Source organism: Rhinopithecus roxellana, chromosome 5 (assembly GCF_007565055.1).
Source record: "Rhinopithecus roxellana isolate Shanxi Qingling chromosome 5, ASM756505v1, whole genome shotgun sequence".
NCBI lineage: Eukaryota > Metazoa > Chordata > Mammalia > Primates > Cercopithecidae > Rhinopithecus > Rhinopithecus roxellana.
Genome location: NC_044553.1, coordinates 18,766,601 through 18,787,130, shown reverse-complemented (window position 1 = coordinate 18,787,130; position 20,530 = coordinate 18,766,601). Strand labels below are relative to the sequence as shown.

Below are 20,530 nucleotides of genomic sequence, written 5' to 3'. Positions count from 1 at the left end.
CCTTAGGCTGACTGGTTCCACTGTGCATAGCCCAGAGGCTCACCCCAATCAGGCAAGGGGCTCCCCATGTCAGCCAGGCTCCTCTTATCTGGTGTCTGACACCACAAAGGCAGCAGCCCAAATATCCCAACCTGGCTTCCTTCTCCTCACTGCTTCCCTGATTCCCGGCATGGCCCTTCTGGAGGAATGGCAAGTCTTTACTTCCACTACACAGGAAGACCTGTAAGCAATGTGTGTGCTGAATCTACTCAATCACCACGTACACTGGACTTTTTGTTTTATTGTAAAGTCATTACTGTTACAATATTGATGGCACTGCAGATTGCATTTTTATAAGGTCCTCTGGAAGAATCCCGAGCCCTTGTTTCCTGTAGAAAGGGTGGTTTCCTTTAAAATTAACCACAAAAGCCCTAAATAGTGTTACAAAAATGTGTATCTACTTCTTATGAAGTGGTTTAGTGCTTTCAGCTGTATCAGAAATAGTTAAAATCGGTATATCAATTTTACCTTCAACATTCAAATGAGAAAACAAACTGGAGATAGAGCTAAACAAACACTTTTCTACCTTAAGCAAGAAGATATTGGGTACAGAGGCAGAAACCAAATAAGCAAAGAAGAAAATATACCGTTAACTGAAAACATAAAAAACTGTATCTCAGTGTGACCTTCTTCCACCAAAATAATAATACTATAATATTAATAAATCAATAGCTATGCCCCAAAGTGGGTGCAGGCATTTTGATTTATAATATCATATTATACATATAATGCTTGTGATATTGTCCTCATAAAAGCAAATGTTATACAGAGAAAATCTGACCTTGTTTTTCCGTTCTAATAATTTCTCAAAAAGATATTTTGTTGCGGAAAGAATTCTAAAGGATTTTTTGTTTATTTTTGTTTAGCCTTCAGGTTTCAAATGTATACTTTTATGTAAAAATAAAAATAACGCAGTCTGTTCTGTGCAGAGTGTCCTTCCGGCCTCAGGGGCCCTACAGCTGCCCTGCTTGGGGCTGATTTTCCAGTCCCTACAAGCCGACCACTCCTGTGGCTTTATAATACGAGCCCCTGAATAAATAGGATGAATATACAAAATCTGACCATTATGAGAGACTGTGGCGGGGGTGAGGGCGGATGCAGATTTCACTCAGGGTCTTCCTTGGGAAGGCCTGGCCTCTCCTCAGTTAGCAGCCACCTGAGAAGTTTCCCAGGTCAGCCCTGCACACTGTGCCCAGGACATGTGTTCCTGTGGTGACAAGGCCACAAGGGAGGCAGGGACGTGTGTAAGTCTTCCACAGTGCTCCCTTCCTGAGGGTGAGGACAAGCTGGCTACTGACCTGCCCATCCCTATTCTTCCTCCCAGGGAGCTGGCACTGACTCTAACACCTGCCCTTAAATGTTTCTCAGGGGTATATTTTGGCCTTTTGTGTTGTGCTATTTCACTGTGACACAGGCTGATTGGATTGGAAGCCAGAGGAAATCACGCAGCATCCTCTGTTCCCAAGATCTCCCCTGGGTCAGGCAGTGCACATGCATGCCCTCCCTAGAGGCTCAGGCCTCCTGCGTGATGTGGCTCAGCAAGCAGCCTGACCTGGATCCCATTTCCCCGTGGAGGTCCCCAGGTAGTTGTGTTGCCCTGAAGGAAGGGCTCAGGGCAGCAGCACAGAAATTTCCCTCCTAGAAAGGAAAAAAGGGAAAGACCAGCAAATGACAGGAAGGAACAGGGCCTAAACTTCCTTCCTTGAACCATGGGTCCTGAGGGAGAAGAATTCCAGGAGACTCTGAGAATGACCCTTGGGGAACTGGTGCATAAATAGTTAGCAAATAAAATGGAACACCTTTCTCGGCACTTTCATTTCCAGGTATCTCCAGAGTTATTTAAGAGGAATTTTTAAAGATTCTGCCTTTTGTTCAGGCCCAACACAGTGCCAAGTTTAGCCAGGTTTCTCTCTCCCAAACAGTGCAAAGTGGGTTGGTTCACGATGACCCCATGGTTGACAGTGTGTACTTAAACTTCTGTGATCTCACTTAATCCTTACTGCAACCCTGTGGGGTGGCAGGCAGGACTAACACCGCCCTGTGGAGGTGAGGCACCTAAGCTTCAGGATGTGTCTATAACATGGAAGAGTCTCCTGGTGTGGTCCTTCTGCTCCTGTCCTACTGTCACTTCTAACTCATTTTTGAGAAACAAGCTGCTCTTTGTGGCCAAATACACCTGAGAAAAATGGGATTACTTAGCATTTGTGAAAGCGTCCCGAGGACAGGCAAGGTGACAAAGTGATAGGGCCTATAACAAAGTGATCCCCTGAGAAAGTTACATGCACAAAGGAGTGCAGTTAGAACTGAAACGGTTCTCTGGAGAAATCTTTGAAATATTTGACCAGTCTGAGTCCTAACTGCAGTAAAAATTCATGGGCATGCTTGTATTTAACATTTTAACACAAGTTAACAACATTTTGGTAAACACATCTTAGGTGGGAGGGAAGGCGGTGGTGAGAAAGAGGGAAGGGCAGAATCTGGGGTATGTGTGGGGCTTGGAAGCCAGGCTGCCAACAGTCCTTGCAGCATGCTGTGCTGTGGGAGTCCCGTGGGCTTCCAGCTAACAGCCATGCTGACCATTGGGAATGGGGTGCCTCTCAGCCCCGAGGCCGTTCTTTAAACAATCCATCTCTTTGCCTTTGGTACCTTCTTCCTCTTCCTCCTCCTCTTCCTCTTCCTCTTCATAATCCTCGTCATCGCTTCTCACATCCTGGATGTTCTAGACAAAGGAAAGAATTGGCTGAGTGACAATCTTCCAGGAAGAGTCTTGAGTAAATCTGCCAACAGCCAGTTTCAAGTATGGCTCCCTTTAAGGAAAACCCAATATCCAAATAACTAAACATTCACCAACATTGACTATATCATGGATCATAAAGCAAACCTTAACAAACCTAAATAATTGACATTACGCAAAGCATATTTCTAGACCATAATGGAATTAAGCTAGAAACCAATATCAAAAAGATAATAGGGAAATTTCAAAACACTTGGAAATTAAATAAGACCCTTCTAAACAATCACTGGGTCAAAGAGTAAGATTCAAAGAATATTAGAAAATATTTTAAACTAAATGAAAATTAAAATACAACATATCAAAATTTGTTCAATGCAGTTAAAATAATGCTTAAAAGGAAATACATAGTATTAAATGTTTATATTCAATAAGAAAAAAAGGTCTCAAACAATTTGAGCTTCAACTTTAAGAATCTAGAAAAAAAGAAGAGCCAAATAAACCCAAAGCAAGCAAAAGGAAGGAAATAATTAGGGCAAAACAATTAATGAAACTGAAAACAGAAAAAACAATAGAGAAAACCAATAAACCCAAAAGCCAATTCTTTGAAAAGATCTATAGCACTAATAACTCACTAGCAAGACTGATAAAGAGAAAAAGAGGGAAAGCACAAATTAGCAGTAAAGAAAAAGAAGACAAGACTATAGATACTGCAGACAATAGAAGAATAACAACAGAATGCTATGAACAACTCTATGCATATACATTTGACAACTTAGATAAAATGGGCCAATTTCTCAAAAACTGCAAACTACTAAAACTTGCCCCAGCTGAAATAGGTAACCTGGATAGTCATATAACTATGAAGGACATTTAATTTGTAATCAAAAACCTTCTGAAAAATAGCAGCATTAGGTCCAAATGTTTACATTGATAAATTCTATGAAACTCACAAAGGAGAAATAACACAAAATATCCACAATCACTTCCCGAAAATAGAAGAGGAGGGAACATGTCTCACTTTATTTTATGAGGCCAGAATTACCCCGTGCAAAGTTTTTGCAGAAGTGATTAAGATCCTTGAGATGAGAATAGTATCCTAGATTATGTAAGTGGGCCCTCTATGGCATCACAAGTGGTCCTTATAAAAACTGAGGCAGAGGAAGGGCCAACACACAGAAGAGAGGCAATATGAAGACTGAGAAGAGACTGGGATGATGCAGTTACAAGCCAAGAAATGCTGGCAGCCACCAGAAGTTAGAAGCAGTTAGAAGCAGCAAAACACAGATGCTCCCCTAGTGCCTCCAAAGAGAACATGACCCTGCTAAGTGACACCTTTATGGACTTCTGACCTCTTGAACTGTGAGAGAATACATTTCTGTTATGTTGAGCACCAAATTTGTAGAAATTTGTTACAGTCACCATAGAAATTAATACAACTAGCAGTGGCCAATTAAAAATTGAAATTTAAAAATCTGTGCCATTCATAATAGTTTGAAAAATCAAATATCTAGGTATACATCTAACAAAGCATGGATAGGATCTGTATTTAAAACCTACAAAATTCAGAGAGACGTCTGAAATTCTTTGAAAGAAATCAAAGAAGATCTAAATAGTTGGAGAGACATACTATGTTCATGAATTGGAAGACTGAACATAGTAAAAGTATTAATTATCCCTATATTATCCTATATATTCCACACAATACCAATCAATGTCCCAGCAGACTTTTCTATAGATGCAGACGATGTAATTCTGAACTTTCTATGGAGAGGCAAAGGAACTCGAATAGCTAAAGCAAATCTGAAAAACATAATAAAATGGGAGGACTTACACTGCCAAATTTTAAGACTTATATAAAGTTACAGTAATCCACACAGGGTGGTATTTGCAAAGGAATAGGAACAGAATGGAGGCTCTAGAAATAGATCCACACAAATATGGCTGATTGAATTTTTACAAAGGTTCAAAGCAATTCAGTGGAGAAAGAACAGTCTTTTCAACAAATGGTCAGAGCAACTAGACATCTGTAAGCAAACAAGTAAACTTTGACTAAAATGTCATACATTGCATGAAAGCTAGCTTAAAATGGGTCATGGATCTAAATGTAAAATATAAAACTATAAAACTTTTAGAAGAAAACCCATGACCTTGATCTGGGCAACGAGGTCTTAAACATGGCACAAAAAACATGAAAGAAAAAAACTGGCAAACTGGACTTCATCAAAATTAAAAACTTTTGCTCTAAGACAGACACTAATCAGAGAATGAAAAGATAAGCTGCAAACTGGGAGAAAATATTTGCAAATCACATATCCAATTTGTATGCATAATAAAGAACTCTCAAAACTCAATGGTAAAAAAAAAAACAACCCTAATTTAAAAAATGGGCAAAAGACATACAAAGAGACACTTTATCAAAGAGGACACAGGATGACAAATAAGCATATGAAAAGATGTTCAACACCATTAGTCATTAGGAAAATGCAAATGGAAACCATGATGATGTACAACTACAAACCCATTAGAATAGCAAAAGTTAAAATGACTGGCAATACCAAGTGCTGACAAGGATGCAAAACAATTGGAACACCTACACAATGAAATTACTAACAATAAACTACTACTAACAATAAAAAGGAACAAACTATTGACATTTATAAGAAGTTGGATGAATCCTAAAGATACTATACTGAGTAAAAAAATGTTAGTTTAAAAATATGATCTATTATATGGCACATGAATATCATTTTCATGACATTCTCAAAAAGATAAAACTATAGGGATAGATAACAGATAAGTGGTTGCCAGGAACTGGGTTAGAGGGAAGAGTTATTTGGGGTGATGAAATGATGTTCTGTATCTTGATTATGGGGATGGTTGCACAAATATATGCACATGTTAAAATTCACAAAACTCTACATCAACAGAAAAATGTCCATTTTCCTGATAATAATTTTAAAAATAAAATTTATAAGGATTTCTTTTTAGGAAGAAAATACTGTGGGTTTTCCCACTAACATTTGCAAAGTGAAGTACTACTCAAGTGGGCATTTTGGTTGTCAGGATATTTTTATTACTTGTAATTAGAATGTTTTCTATTGTCTTCATGCAAGAACTCCTTCAAGCACAGTTATTCATTATGAGTTATATGTTTCCCTCCTCTTCTCTCATGGTGTCTCAAAGTAATTCTGCAGAGAAATCTAGAAAAATAACATCGCCCCAAGGAAAGGAGATGGCGGTGCCATAGATCCGCCCTCACTGTGGAAGATAAAGGATGATATGAATTATTAAAACAAGTGAGATAACTCAAGCTCCGTACATGTTCAGTGATAGACATGACCCCGGGATCACCCTCTAGGCCAGTTCACAAATGTCTCTATTAAACCCAGCTTAGAAAAGAAAAAAAAAATATGGAAGATGAAGACTGTTTCTTCTCACATAATTTTTCAAGATGACATCCATAACTGTACAACTGATTTTTTTTCCTTTTGTGACCTGCAGACTAAAACTGACTACCTCCCAAGAGTCTCAGCATATATGTAACCAAATACCTCCTCTGTGTGTAATCTGAACATGGCTTTTGAAAACCCAATGTGCACACATTATACTGGCTTAATCACAGAAATGCAACTTCATGGGGCTCTTCTCTGTATGTTTGGTGCTTTTCCACAACACCACAGAAAGGGTGTCAAAATAAACAAGCCTCCCTGTAAACACTGAGGAATAAACTTGGCATCTCCTCAGTTAAGATGCATCAGAGAAAGGCAACCTTTCTCTGATATGCTGGGAGCTGGGATCAAAAGCACTTCCTCCTACAGATGAAGCCTTTCAGGAAAGAGCCATGCTTAGTTGATGCTTGCTTACATAGTCACTGCCTCTTCCTTTCTCAGAAGATTTCTGTAGAGATCAAGGGTATATTAGTCTGTTTTCATGCTGCTGATAAAGACATACCCGAGACTGGGAAGAAAAGACTCCATCCACACTGGTTAGGAGGCCTCACAATCATGGCAGAAGGCAAGGAGGAGCAAGTCTTGTGCAGGGGAGCTCCTCTTTTTAACACCATCAGATCTTGTGAGACTTGTTCACTATTGCGAGAACAGCATGGGGAAGACCCACTCCCATGATTCAATTACCTCCCACTGGGTCCCTCCCATGATACATGAGAATTGTGGGAGTTACAATTCAAGATGAGTTTTGGGTGGGGACACAGCCAAACCATATCAGAGGGGAAACTCAAATCAGTATAAAGAACCGAATTGCTCTCCAGAATGTCATACCAGCATCTACCCACCCATCTCTGCAGGGCTTAAAGAGCTGTGTTAGCTAAGAAAGACAGCAGTCGTTGAGGGTGCCGCCCCATCTGCTCCCAACCACACACCCTCCAGCCATTTGCCTTTAACAAGAGATCCCAACTGTATAGGGCCTATTGGAACTTTATAGCATGTTGGCGGTCACAAAGGTTAGAGAATACTACTGACGTTTAGGGAGCAAAGGCTAGGGATGCTGGCAGTCCTGCAATGTGCTGACATTCACATGTCCCATCAGATATGCATGTAGGTGAAAACCCTGTCTGTAACTATCCAAGCCTAGAATCTGACTCCTTTGTACATTCAAGCACAATAATTTTTTGGATGGTTTTAATATATTCTGAATTTTCCAGGATTGCAACTATGTATATAAGTCAAAGTAAGACTATACAATTTGCCCTCCATATCCATGGGTTCCACATTTGTCAAAAATATTCAGGAAAAAAAAAAAAGAATGGTTGTCTCAGTCCTGGACATTTACAAATTTTTGTCATTCCCTAAAAAATGTAGTACAACAACTATTTACACAGCATTTACATGGTATTAGGTATCGTAAGTAATCTAGAGAAGTATACAGGAGGCTGTGTGTAGGTTACATGCAAATGCGACACCATTTATTTATTTATTTATTTTTAATTAATTTATTTATTTTGAGATGGAGTTTTGTTCTTGTTGCCCAGGCTGAAATGCAATGGTGCAATCTTGGCTCACTACAACCTCTGCTTCCCAGGTTCAAGTGATTCTCCTGCCTCAGCCTCCCGAGTAGCTGGGATTACAGGTGGCCACCATCGTGCCCATCTAATGTTTGTATTTTTAGTAGAGATGGGGTTTCACTATGTTGGCCAGGCTGGTCTTGAACTCCTGACCTCAAGTGATCCACCCACCTTGGCCTCCCAAAGTGCTGGTATTACAGGTGTGAGCCACCACACCCGGCCAATTTTATATGAGGCACTTGAGAATCCTCAGATTTTGGTATGTGTGGGTAGTCCTGGAACCAATCCCCAATTGATCCCCAATGGATCCAATTTGTATGCATAATAATGAACTCTTCAAAACTCAATGGTAAAAAAAAAAAACCCTAATTTAAAAAATGGGCAAAAGACATACAAAGAGACACTTTATCAAAGAGGACACAGGATGACAAATAAGCATATGAAAGGATGTTCAACACCATTAGTCATTAAGAAAATGCAAATGGAAACCATGATGATGTACAACTACAAACCCATTAGAATAGCAAAAGTTAAAATGACTGGCAATACCAAGTGCTGACAAGGACGCAAAACAATTGGAACACCTACACAATGAAATTACTAACAATAAACTACTACTAACAATAAAAAGGAACAAACTATTGACATTTATAAGAAGTTGGATGAATCCTAAAGATATCATGCTGAGTAAAAAAAAGTTAGTTTAAAAATATGATCTATTATATGGCACATGAATATCATTTTCATGACATTCTCAAAAAGATAAAACTATAGGGATGCATATGTACTTTTCCGTTTGGAAACTCACAATTCCAGAACACCACGTCACTGACAGCAATGCCACTGATGACATTTGAATCACCCGTATAACACAGCTGTATCAGTCTGCATTTGTAGCTATCCATTCTTGGTGGTTCTGCATACACGCAAGCACAGCACTGGCCAACTTCATGACATTTTCTAGCATACTTATGCACACATTTCACACATGAAATGCATATTTTATCAGAAATATCTTTCATCTTATCTCTTTTAAAAACAGTTGTGGAATTAGATTGTTTTTTGAAATTATAATTATAGGTAAATTATATAACCTAGGAATTTAGTTTCAGGCCAGTGAAGGAATGTGGCTCCGATAGGATTGACAACTACTACTTTAGATGATGAATCAAGCTCAGAAAGGACCCCTCTGGATTTCCTTGTGGTAAGAGTTTGTTAGATGGATGAATAGGATGGGTGCATGTCATGCAAGCTTGAATGATATAAATTGGAAATCAATAAAATCTCACTTTATATTCAATTTTACCTTGTACAGTCCATCTTTCATATAACCGTAATAGCAATGACACTTAAAAGGCTTACCATGTGGCAGACTTGGGACTAAACAATTACATGAACAACATTTCCTCCTCACTGCCACAGGACATAGCAGCTGTTCTCTTTAAAAGAGAGGAAACTGAGGCTCAGGAGGGTTAAGTAAATTTTACAACACCACACAGCTATGAGAGGCACACAGGATGAAAAGCCAGACTCTAAGCTTACACACCTTGAACAGCAGTGCTCTACAGACCCTTGCTGGAGTAGGCTGCATAAATACTTGATGAGGCAGGACACCCAGGAGACTTGCAACCCAGTTCTATTTGAGGTTGGCTCTTTGTATAAGAAAATGCCTTCTCCCCTCCTTCTGAGCCAAGTGCCCCCGTCTCGCTACACCTTCCATCCCTATTCTGACCTTCCCTCAGGTGCCATCAGTTCTGGCCTTTAGGTATAAATTTGAAATAATAAAAAGTAATCCTAATAAATGATTATTTCCTAGGTGAGACAAACACTGACAAGTTCTATATTCTATTTCATTTTTAAAAATGATGGTCTAGATCTATGAGATGGATTTGGCAACCTATTAATGACTTGCAACCTACAGTTTGAAAAACACTCGCTAAGGTACGCTAGAAAAATGAGGTTTTTCTAATCAGCTGAAATCAAAAAAACTTTTAAAAAGGTGCAGCCCAGCACCCATATTCTGAGAAAAACCACATCACAAGTGCAGATTTTTTTCCAGTAAGTAAAACACTTCATAGAAATTAGAAACAAAATCAAGTATGCTCTAGGGGGAACAAGGGATCTACATACTCACTAGAGGTCAAGCCATGGTGTTTTCTGAAACTCTGCCTGTCTGCTTTGACTTAGTGCCAAGTCTTTGCTTGCAAAACCAGTGTGAGTCCGTTTCTTTGAATCTACTGGTCTCTTACTGTGTTGCCCTTCCCACTTGCTCTCCACACACCAACAACCTGTAGGTTTTGTTACTGAGCTATTGGAACATTTTTTTAGGCAAATTGTTGGCCCTGACCCCTCTACAAATCATTAAAAGGCCAACAAAACACATGCTTAAAGAAAGATCCAAAACCCTCTTTGAAGAGTGGAGGAGTGGACCTGGGTGTCAGCAGCCACAGGACTGTAGTGATTTTGTGCCCTGGCCAGAGCATGCTGTGGCACACACGCTTGTCATCTGCCAAATTGACTCCCCCTTGGGAAAGTTTTACTATAGCAGCCGCCATTACAGAGCATATTACTGTTCTGATAACTTTCAATAACTTTATTTTTAGACCTAGCAAAGGTATCTAATATTACACTGAACTTTCTCCAAAAACGACCTAGGTGGTCTAGAGTAAGTTATTAGCAATATTATTCATTCCACATTGGAAGTGGATGGCCATGATTTTTGCAAGGTCTTTTAGAAGTTTCTGCCCCCAACAACTCCCTTTGGTTACACAAAACAACAGTGAAAAGAATGAGAGACAAGTTTCTAGCTTGATAGAGACCCTGTTACTTGTCCTAACAGGAGTTTTGGAGCCCTCACATCACTTACCAGGACCGGTATTTGCAAATATTATCAACTTGGCTCTCCAGCAGGCACAGGAGGCCTGCATTCGGTGGGTGTGATTGAAATCACAGTCACTACAAAGGGAGACTTCATTTAGTTTGAGAACATACGATACGCTAGGAGAAACTGAAAACCCTGAAATTAGGACCAAAATGACCTTCCACTGATTAAAGTTGGATCAAAGTCAAAGTTTTCCTTTGAAGGGTGTGTTCTAGGAGCACAGGCATAGAGATGAACTGCCTTACATTGCAAGACTCACTCATTCAGAGCACTGGAGTGTCCCTAAAGCAATAGGTGTACTTCCAACTTCTGCTTATCCTTTTCTTTCGAGGGGCTTAGGAAAACTGATTGAACCTGTCATATCACATGGTAATTAACTTTGGCTGGTATCAAATTTTTTAGACATAGAATACCATCACAAGATAACAGCCCTGACTTCCCACAGTCTAGAAGTGCCAAAGCATTGTCTAAAGTCCTTTTTAAATTTTTGTTGCAAAATGCACATGAGATTTACTATGTTAACCATCTTTAAGTGTGTTCAGTGGGATTAAATACATTCATAATGCTGTGTAATCACCACCGCTATCCATTCCCAGAACTCTTTTCATCTTGTGAAACAGAAACTCTGTACCCTTTAACAATAACTCCCCCATTTCTCCCCTTTCCCCAGCCTCTGGCAACCACCATTCCACTTTCTGTCTCTATGACTTTGTCAGTTCTAAGTGCCTCATGTAAGTGGAATCATACAGTATATGCCTTTTTGTAATTTGCTTATTTCACTTTGCATAAAGTCCTCAAGGTTCATTCATGTTGTAGAATGTGTCCAAATTTCCTTCCTTTTTTTTTTTTTTTTTTTTTCTTTTGAGACAGAGTTTCGCTCTTGCTGCCCAGGCTGGAGTGCAGAGGCACGATTTTAGCTCACTACAACTTCGCCTCCCTGGTTCAAGTGATTCTCCTGCCTCAGCTTCCCAAGTAGCTGGGGTTACAGGCACCCACCACCAAGCCTGGCTAATTTTTGTATATTTAGTAGAGATGGGTTTCACCATGTTGACTAGGCTGGTCTTGAACTCCTGACCTCAGATGGGCCACCTGCCTCGGCCCCCCAAAGTGTTGAGATTACAGATGTGAGCCACTGCACCTGGCCAAACTTCCTTTCTTTTAAAGGCTGAATAATATTCCATGGTGTGCATATATCACATATTATTTATCCAATCATCTCTCAATGGTCGCTGGATTGCTTCTATGTTTTAGCTATTGTGAATAATGCTGCTATGAACAGGAGTGTGCATAAATATCTGTGTCCCTGCTTTCAATTCTTTTAGACTTATATGCAGAAGTGGAATTGCTGGATCATATGGTTAAGCCTATGTTTAATATTTTTGTGGAACCACCATACTGTTTTCCACAGTGACTGTATCATTCAACAGTTCCATCAACACTTCCTATTTTCTGGGTTTTTTTCTTTTTTAATAGTGGCCCTCCTAATGGCTGTGAGTGGCATCTCATTATAGTTTTGATTTGTGTTTCCCTAATAATTAGTTATGATAAAGCATCTTTTCGTGCGCTTATTGGCCATTCATATATCTTCTTCAGAGAAAGCTCTATTCAAATCCTGTGCCCAATTTTGAACCCAGGTCACTTGGAGTTTTGTTGCTGCTGAGTTTTAGGAGTTCTCAATATGTTCAGTTTATGAATCCCTCATCAGATATATGATTTGCAAATATTTTCTCTCATTTTGTGGGTTACCTTTAACTCTGATGATGATGTCTTTTGATGCCCCAAAGTTTTAAATTTTCATGAAGTCAAATTTGCCCATTTTTTCTTTTGTTGTCTGTGCCTTTAGTGTCATATCCAAAAAATTATTTGCCCTACGTTTTCTTCTATAGTTTTAGGTCTTACATTTAGGTCTTTGTGTGAATTCAAGTTAATTTTTGTGTATGGTGTTAGGTAAGGGTCCAACTTCATTCTTTTGCATGTGGATATTCAGTTTTCCCAGCACCATTTGTCAAAAAGACTCCCCATTGAATGGTATTGGCACCCTTATCAAAAATTATTTGACCATATACATGTAAAGGTTTATTTCTCTATTCTATACCATGGTCTTTATGTTTGTCTTTATGCCAGTACCACACTGTCTCGATTACTGCAGATGTGTAGTAAGTTTGGAAATCTGGAAGTTTGAGTACTCCAGCTTTGTTCTTTTTCAAATTTATAAGGGGTGCCCTAAAGTCTTTTAAGTCCTGTGAAGTTTGAATCCACATTACTTAAAACACAACCTTAAGATCAGTTTAGTCACAGTACCCTCACTTATAGAAGAAAAATAGAGCCAATTTTTTTGACTGTTCCATGTATACAGACTACTTCTTTTTGAATTTCAGAGCCAGACACAAAAGTTGCTTTTTATACTCTCCCAACAAACCAGTGTAAAATAGAATATGTTCTATTTTTCATTAATCATTTTTTGCTACTCTCAATGAATCTCATTCCTTAAGAAATGATTTCATTTCTTAAAAACCTGTCGCTTTTAAAATTAGCTTTTAAGAGAAAAATTAAGTTTTCGTGCTAGACAGACTCTGGAGAGTATCTGGTCTGACATTCATTTTTCAGATGAGATAAAAGCTACAGGGCTCCATCCCACCCAGTAGAGTGATCAGCTTAGTGGCAGCAGAGCTCAGATTATACCATGTGACTTTTGATAAAAATACATGGATTTTTTTCATACTCTCCATATGACCTAAAATAAATTAAAAATGTGCCAGACTGTGTGGTGATCAACAAATTGTGATGGATGCAGAAAATGATTTGATTATATCAATATAATTTGCATTGGGGATTAAAACTGTTTAACATATTCTCCAAATTGCTACATTTTACATCCTTTAAAAATAGCTTTAGGTTCACAGCTTGAAAGTTCCACAACTCTAACCAGGCAAAGATTTGCAAAAACATTTTGAAAATAAAAATGCACTGGGATTTTAGGTAAAGCAACATTCCAGAAAAAATCATGGCAAGACAGAGGACTAATTTTTGTATTAAAATTGTTTATTTGTATTAAACAACTTTTATTAAAATTGTATTAAATTTTATTAAAATTTGTATTAAAATTGAAATGCTGAAGTTTGTTTCAAATCTTAATATTCAAGATACACAAAGAACTCAAATAACTCATATGCACCATTAAGAAGGAAGAAACCCAATGTGATAGGAAAGCAGGCAAAGGGCATGAACAGGCAATTTACAAAAAAGTCAACAGAACTGACTACTATACTATACTATACTATACTATACTATACTATACTATACTATACTATACTAGATGCTAAATCTTAGTAATCAGTAAAATGCAAATTCAAATAATAAGATAAAATCTCATGTCCATTAAACTAGTAAATTCTGAATAGTCTGATAATACTGTAACAAAAGTTGTTGAGCATGTGGGGAAAAAGAAACACTCATACATTTGGCTAGAAAAGTAGGCTGGCAGCATCTAGCAAATTTAGCCTAACCACCAACCCCACAGAAATACAAGATAAAAAAACCCTCAGAGACTGTTATAAACACCTCTATGCACATAAACTAGAAAACCTGGAAGAAATGGACACATTCCTGGAAACATATAACCTCCCAAAATTGAATCAGGAATAAATTGAAATCATAAATAGACCAATAACGAGTTCTGAAATTGAAATAGTAATAAAATACCTGCCAACCAGAAAAATTCCTGGAACAGATGGATTCACAGCCAAATTCTACCAGAGGTATGAAGAAGAGCTGGTACCAATCCTTCTGAAACTATTCCAAAAAATCAAGGAGGAGGGACTTCTCCCAAACTCATTCTATGATGCCAGCATCATTCTGACACCAAAACCTGACAGAGACACCAGAGAATCAGAGAGCCAAATTGTGAATGAACTCTCATTCATAATTGCTAGAAAGAGAATAAAATACCTAGGAACACAGCTAACAAGGGAGGTGAAGACCCTCTTCAAGGAGAACTACAAACCACTCCTCAAGGAAATAAGAGAGAACACAAATAAATGGAAAAACATTCCATGTTCATAGGTAGGAAGAATCAATATCATGAAAATAGTCATACTGCCCAAAGTAATTTATAGATTCAGTGCTATTCCCACTAAACTACCATTGACATTCTTCACAGAATTAGAAAAATCTACTTTAAATTTCATGTGGAACCAAAAAAGAGCCTGTATTGCAAAGACAATCCTAAGCAAAAAGAACAAAGCTGGAGGCATCATGCTACCTGACTGCAAATTATACTACAAGGCTACAGTAATCAAAACAGCATGGTACTGGTACCAAAACAGACATATAGACCAATGGAACAGAACAGAGACCTCAGAAATAATACCACACATCTACAACCATCTGATCTTTGACAAACAAAACAAAAACAAGCAGTGGGGAAAGGATTCCCTATTTAATAAATGATACTGGGAAAACTGGCCAGCCATATGCAGAAAACTGAAACTGGACCCCTTCTTTACACCTTATACAAAAATTAACTCAAGATGGATTAAAGCCTTAAATGTAAAATCCAAAATGACAAAAAAAAAAAAAAAAAAAAAAAAACCCTGGAAGAAAACCTGGCCAATACCATTCAGGACATAAGCATGGGCAAAGGCTTCATGACGAAAATGCCAAAAGCAATTGCAACAAAAGCCAAAATTGACAAATGGGATCTAATTAAACTAAAGAGCTTCTGCACAGCAAAAGAAACTGTCGTGAGAGTTAACAGGCAACATACAGAATGGGAGAAAATTTTTGCAATCTACCCATCTGACAAAGGGCTAATATCCAGAATCTACAATGAACTTAAATGAATTTACAAGAAAAAAACAAAAAGTGGGTGAAGGATATGAACAGACACTTCTCAAAAGAAGACATTTATGCATCCAACAAACATATGAGAAAAAGCTCAATATCACTGATCATTAGAGAACTGCAAATCAAAACCACAATGAGATACCATCTCACACCAGTCAGAATGGTGATTATTAAAAAGTCAAGAAGCAATAGATGCTGGTGAGGCTGTGGAGAAACAGGAATGCTTTTATACTGTTGGTGGGAATGCAAATTAGTTCAACCATTGTGGGAAACAGTGCGGCAATTCCTCAAGGATCTAGAACCAGAAATACCATTTGACCCACCAATCCCATTACTGGGTATATGCCCAAAGGAATATAAATCATTCTACTATAAAGACACATGCACATGTATGTTTATTGTGGCACTCTTCACAATAGCAAAGACTTGGAACCAACCCAAATGCCCATCAATGATAGACTAGATAAAGAAAATGTGGTACATATACACCATGGAATACTATGCAGTTATAAAAAGGAATGAGACCATGTCCTTTGCAGGGACATGGATGAAGCTGGAAGCCATCATCCTCAGCAAACTAACACAGGAACAGAAAACCAAACACTGCATAAAGTGAGAGTTGAACAATGAGAACACATGGACATAGGGAGGTGAAAAACACACACCAGGGCCTGTCAGGGAGCAGAGGGTAAGGGGAGAGAGCATTAGGACAAATACCTAATGTATGTGGGGCTTAAAACTTAGATAATGTGTTGATAGGTGTAGCAAACCACCATGGCACACATATACCTATGTAACAAACTTACACGTTCTGCATTTGTATCCTGTAACTTAAAGTAAAACAAACAAACAAACAAACAAAACCACTGGAAAAAAATCAGAGATGACAAAAACAAATGGAAAAACATTCCAAACTCATGGATAGGAAAAATCAATATTGTTAAAATGGCCATACTACCCAAAGCAACTTACAGATTCAATACCATTCTTATCAAACTACCAATGTAATTTTTCATGGAATTAGAAAAAAGTATTATAAAATTCATACAGAACCAAAAAAGAGCCCAAATAGGCAAAGCAATCCTAAGCAAAATGAACAAAGCCAGAGGCTTCACACTTCCAGAGCTCAAACTATACTATGAGGTTACAGAACCAAAACAGAATGGTACTGGTACAAAAACAGACACATAGACCAATGGAATAGATTAAAGAACCAGAAATAAAGCTGCAGACTCACAACCATCTGATCTTTGACAAAGTTGACAAAAGCAAGCGATGAGGAAAAGACTCCCTATTCAATAAATAGTGCTGGGATAGCTGGCAATCTACAGAATGGGAGAAAATATTTGCAAATTGTGTGTATTTGTCCGTTTTTACACTGCTATAACAACACTACCTGAGACTGGGTAATTTGTAAAGGAAAGAGGTTTGATTGACTCACAGTTCCATATGGCTGGGGAGGCCTCAGGAAACTTACAATCATGGCATAAGGGGAAGCAAGGACCTTCTTCACATGGCAGCAGGAGAGAGAAGAGTGAGCAATGAAGGGGGAAAAGAGCCCCTTATAAAACCATCAGATCTCATGAGAACTCACTATCATGAGAACAGCATAGGGGAAACTGCTCCCATGGTCCAATCACTTCCCACCTGGTCCCTCCCTCAACACGTGGAGATTATGGGCATTACAATTTGAGATGAGATTTGAGTGAGGACACAGAGCCAAGATGAATCTAAAAAGGGTCTAATATCCAAAATCTATACAGATTCTACAAATCAACAAGCAAAAACAAACAACCACATTAAAAAACAGCAAAAGACATGAACAGATATTTCTCAAAAGAAAACATACATGCAGTCAACAAGCATACGAAAAAATATTCAACATCACTAATAATTAGAGAAATGCAAATCAAAACTGCAAAGAGATATCATCTCACACCAGTCAGAATGGCTATTAATAAAAAGAAAATAACAGATATTGGCAATGTTATGGAGAAAAAGTAATGCTTATAAACTGCTGGTGGGAATGTGAATTAGTTTGGCCACCGTGGAAACCATTTTGGAGATTTCTCAAAGAACTTAAAACAGAACTTCCATTCAACCCAGCAATCCTATAACTGGGTATATATCCAAAGAAATATAAATTGTTCTACCAAAAAGACATATGTACTCATATGTTCATCATAGCACTATTCACAATAGCAAAAACATGGAATCAACCTAGGTGCCCATCAGTAGTGGACTGGATAAGGGAAATGTGGTACATATACACCATGAAATGCTATACAGCTATAAAAAAGAACAAAATCATGTCCTTTGGAACAACATGGATGCAGCTGGAGGCCATTATCCTAAGTAAATTAATGCAGGAGCAGAAAACCAAGCACTGCATGTTCTCACAAGTGGGAGCTAAACATTGAGTTCACATGGACACAAAAAGGGGTACAACAGACACTAGGGCCTACTTGAGGGTGGAGGGTAGGGGGAAGGTGAGGGTCAAAAAACTACCTATCAGGTACTATGCTCACTACCTGGGTGACAAAATCATTTGTACACCAAACCCCAGCAACATGCAATTTACCCAAGTAACAAACCTGTACATGTACACCCTGAACCTAAAACAAAAGTTGAAAAAGAGCTCCTTTTCCCCCTACTCTAGCCATGTAAGATGTGCCTGCTTCCTCTTCGCCTTCCACCATGACTGAAAGTTTCCTGAGGTCTCCCCCACCACGTTACCTGTACAGCCTGCAGAACCATGAGTCAATTAAATTTTTTTTCTACATAAATTACACAGTCTCAGATATTTCTCTCTCTTTTTTTTTTCTTTTGAGATGGAGTTTTGCTCTTGTTGCCCAGGCTGGAGTGCAATGGCATGATCTTAGCTCACCACAACCTCCGCCTCCTGGGTTCAAGTGATTGTTCTGCCTCAGCCTCCAGAGTTGCTGGGATTACAGGTATGTGCCACCATGCCCATCTAATTTTGTATTTTAAGTGGAGATGGGGTTTCTCCAATGTTGGTCAGGCTGGTCTCAAACGCCTGACCTCAGGTGATCTGTTGGCCTTGGCCTCCCAAAGTGCTGGGATTACAGGTATGAGCCACCATGCCTGGCCAGATATTTCTTTATAGCAGTGCTAGAACTGACTAACACAGAAACTTGGTACTAGCAGTGGGGCATTACTATAAAGATACCTGAAAATGTGAAAGCAGCTTTGAAAGTGGGTAATGGGAAGAGGCTGGAACAGTTTGAAGGGCTCAGAAAATGACAGGAAAGTGAGGGAAAGTTTAGAATTTCCTAGAGACTTGTTGAATGGTTGTGACCAAAATGCTGATAGTGATAGGGACAGTGATGTTCAAGCCGAGGAGGTCTCAGATGGAGATGAGGAACTTACTGGGAACTGGAGTAAAGGTCACTCTTTCCTTGTTTTAGCAAAGAGACTGGCTGGCATTATGCCCCTGCTCTGGGGATCTGTGGAATTTTGAACTTGAGTGAGATGATTTAGGGTATCTGGTAGAAGAAATTTTTAAGCAGCAAGTGTTCACGATGTGACCTGGCTGCTTCTAACAGTATATGCTCATCTGCATGAACAAAGAGATGTTCTGAAACTGGAGTTTATATTTAGAAGGGGAGCAGAGCATAAAAGTTTAGAAAATTTGCAGCCTGACCATGTGGTAGAAAAGAAAAGTCCATTTTCTTGGGAGGAATTCAAGTTGGCTGCAGATATTTGCATAAAGAGGAGCTGAATGTTAATAGCCAAGACAATGGAGAAAAATGCCTCGAAGGCATATTCCCAGCTGCTTTAGCTCCAGCCATGGCCAAAAGGGCCCCAGATATGTCTCAGGCCAGTGTTCCAGAGGGTGCAGGCCAAAAGCCTTGGCAGCTTCCACATAGTGTTAACCCTGTGGGAGCACAGAGGGCAAGAGCTGAGGCTTGGGAGCCTCCACCTAGATTTCAGAGGATGTATGGAAATGCCTAGACAGCCAGGCAGAAATCTGCTGCAGGGGTGGAGCACTCATGAAGAACTTCCACTAAGGCAGTAAAGAGGGGAAACATAGGGCTGGAGCCCCCACACAGAGTTCCTACTGGGGCACTGCTGAGTGGAGCTGTGAGAAAAGGCCCACCATCCCCCAGACCCCAAAATGGTAGATTTATTGACAGCTTGCACTATGCACGTGGAAAAGCCATACACACTCAATACCAGCTCTTGAGAGCAGCTGCTGGTGCTATACCCTGCAGAGCCACAGGGCCAGAGCTGCCTAAGGCCTTAGGAGCCCACCCCTTGCATCAGTGTTGCCTGAATGTAAGACATGGAGTCAAAGCAGATTATTTTGGAGCTATAAGATTTAATGACTCCCCTGCTGGGTTTCAGACTTCCATGGGGCCTGTAGCCCCTTTTCTTTTGACTTATTTCTCCCTTTTGGAAAGGGAGTATTTACCCAATACCTATATTCTCATTGTATCTTGGAACTAACTCATTGCTGTTTTATTTTACAGGCTCATAGGCAGAAGAGACTAGCTTGTTTCTGATGAGACTTTGGACTTTGGACTTTTGAGTTAATGCTAAAATGAGTTAAGACTTTGAGGGACTTTTGAGATGGGATAATTGTATTTTGCAATGTGAGAAGGACATGAGATTTGGGAGAGGCCAGGGGAGAATGATATGGTTTGGATTTGTGTCCCCACCCAAATCTCATATTGACCTGTAATTCCCAATGTTGGAGGAGGGGCCTGGTGGAAGGTGACTGGATCAAGGGGGTAGATTTACCCCTTGCTGTTCTTGTGATAGTGAGTTCTCATGAGATCTGGTTGTTTAAAAGTGTGTAGCACCTCCCGCTTCTCTCTCTCTCTTCCTTCTACTCCAGCCATGTAAGAAGTGCCTGCTTTCCCTTTGACTTCTGCCATGATTGAGAGTTTCCTGAGGCCTGCCCAGCCATGTTACCTATAGAGCCTGCAGAACTGTGAGTCAATTAAACCTATTTTCTTTATTTAAAAAAAAAAGTTGAAAAAGAAAA

The 20,530-nt window shown here is 39.2% G+C and overlaps 1 protein-coding gene across 1 annotated transcript in view; it reads right to left on the bottom strand.

Moving 5' to 3' along the window:
- Positions 1–262: 262 nt before the first annotated feature.
- The window catches only part of CERS3 (ceramide synthase 3), a 129,447-nt gene continuing 109,179 nt past the window's right edge, over positions 263–20,530 (bottom strand). The window contains exon 13 of the mRNA XM_030931779.1: positions 263–2,758. Within this exon, the coding sequence (XP_030787639.1) occupies positions 2,600–2,758 (159 nt within the window). The 3' untranslated portion in view covers positions 263–2,599. The remainder of the gene's footprint in view (positions 2,759–20,530) is intronic.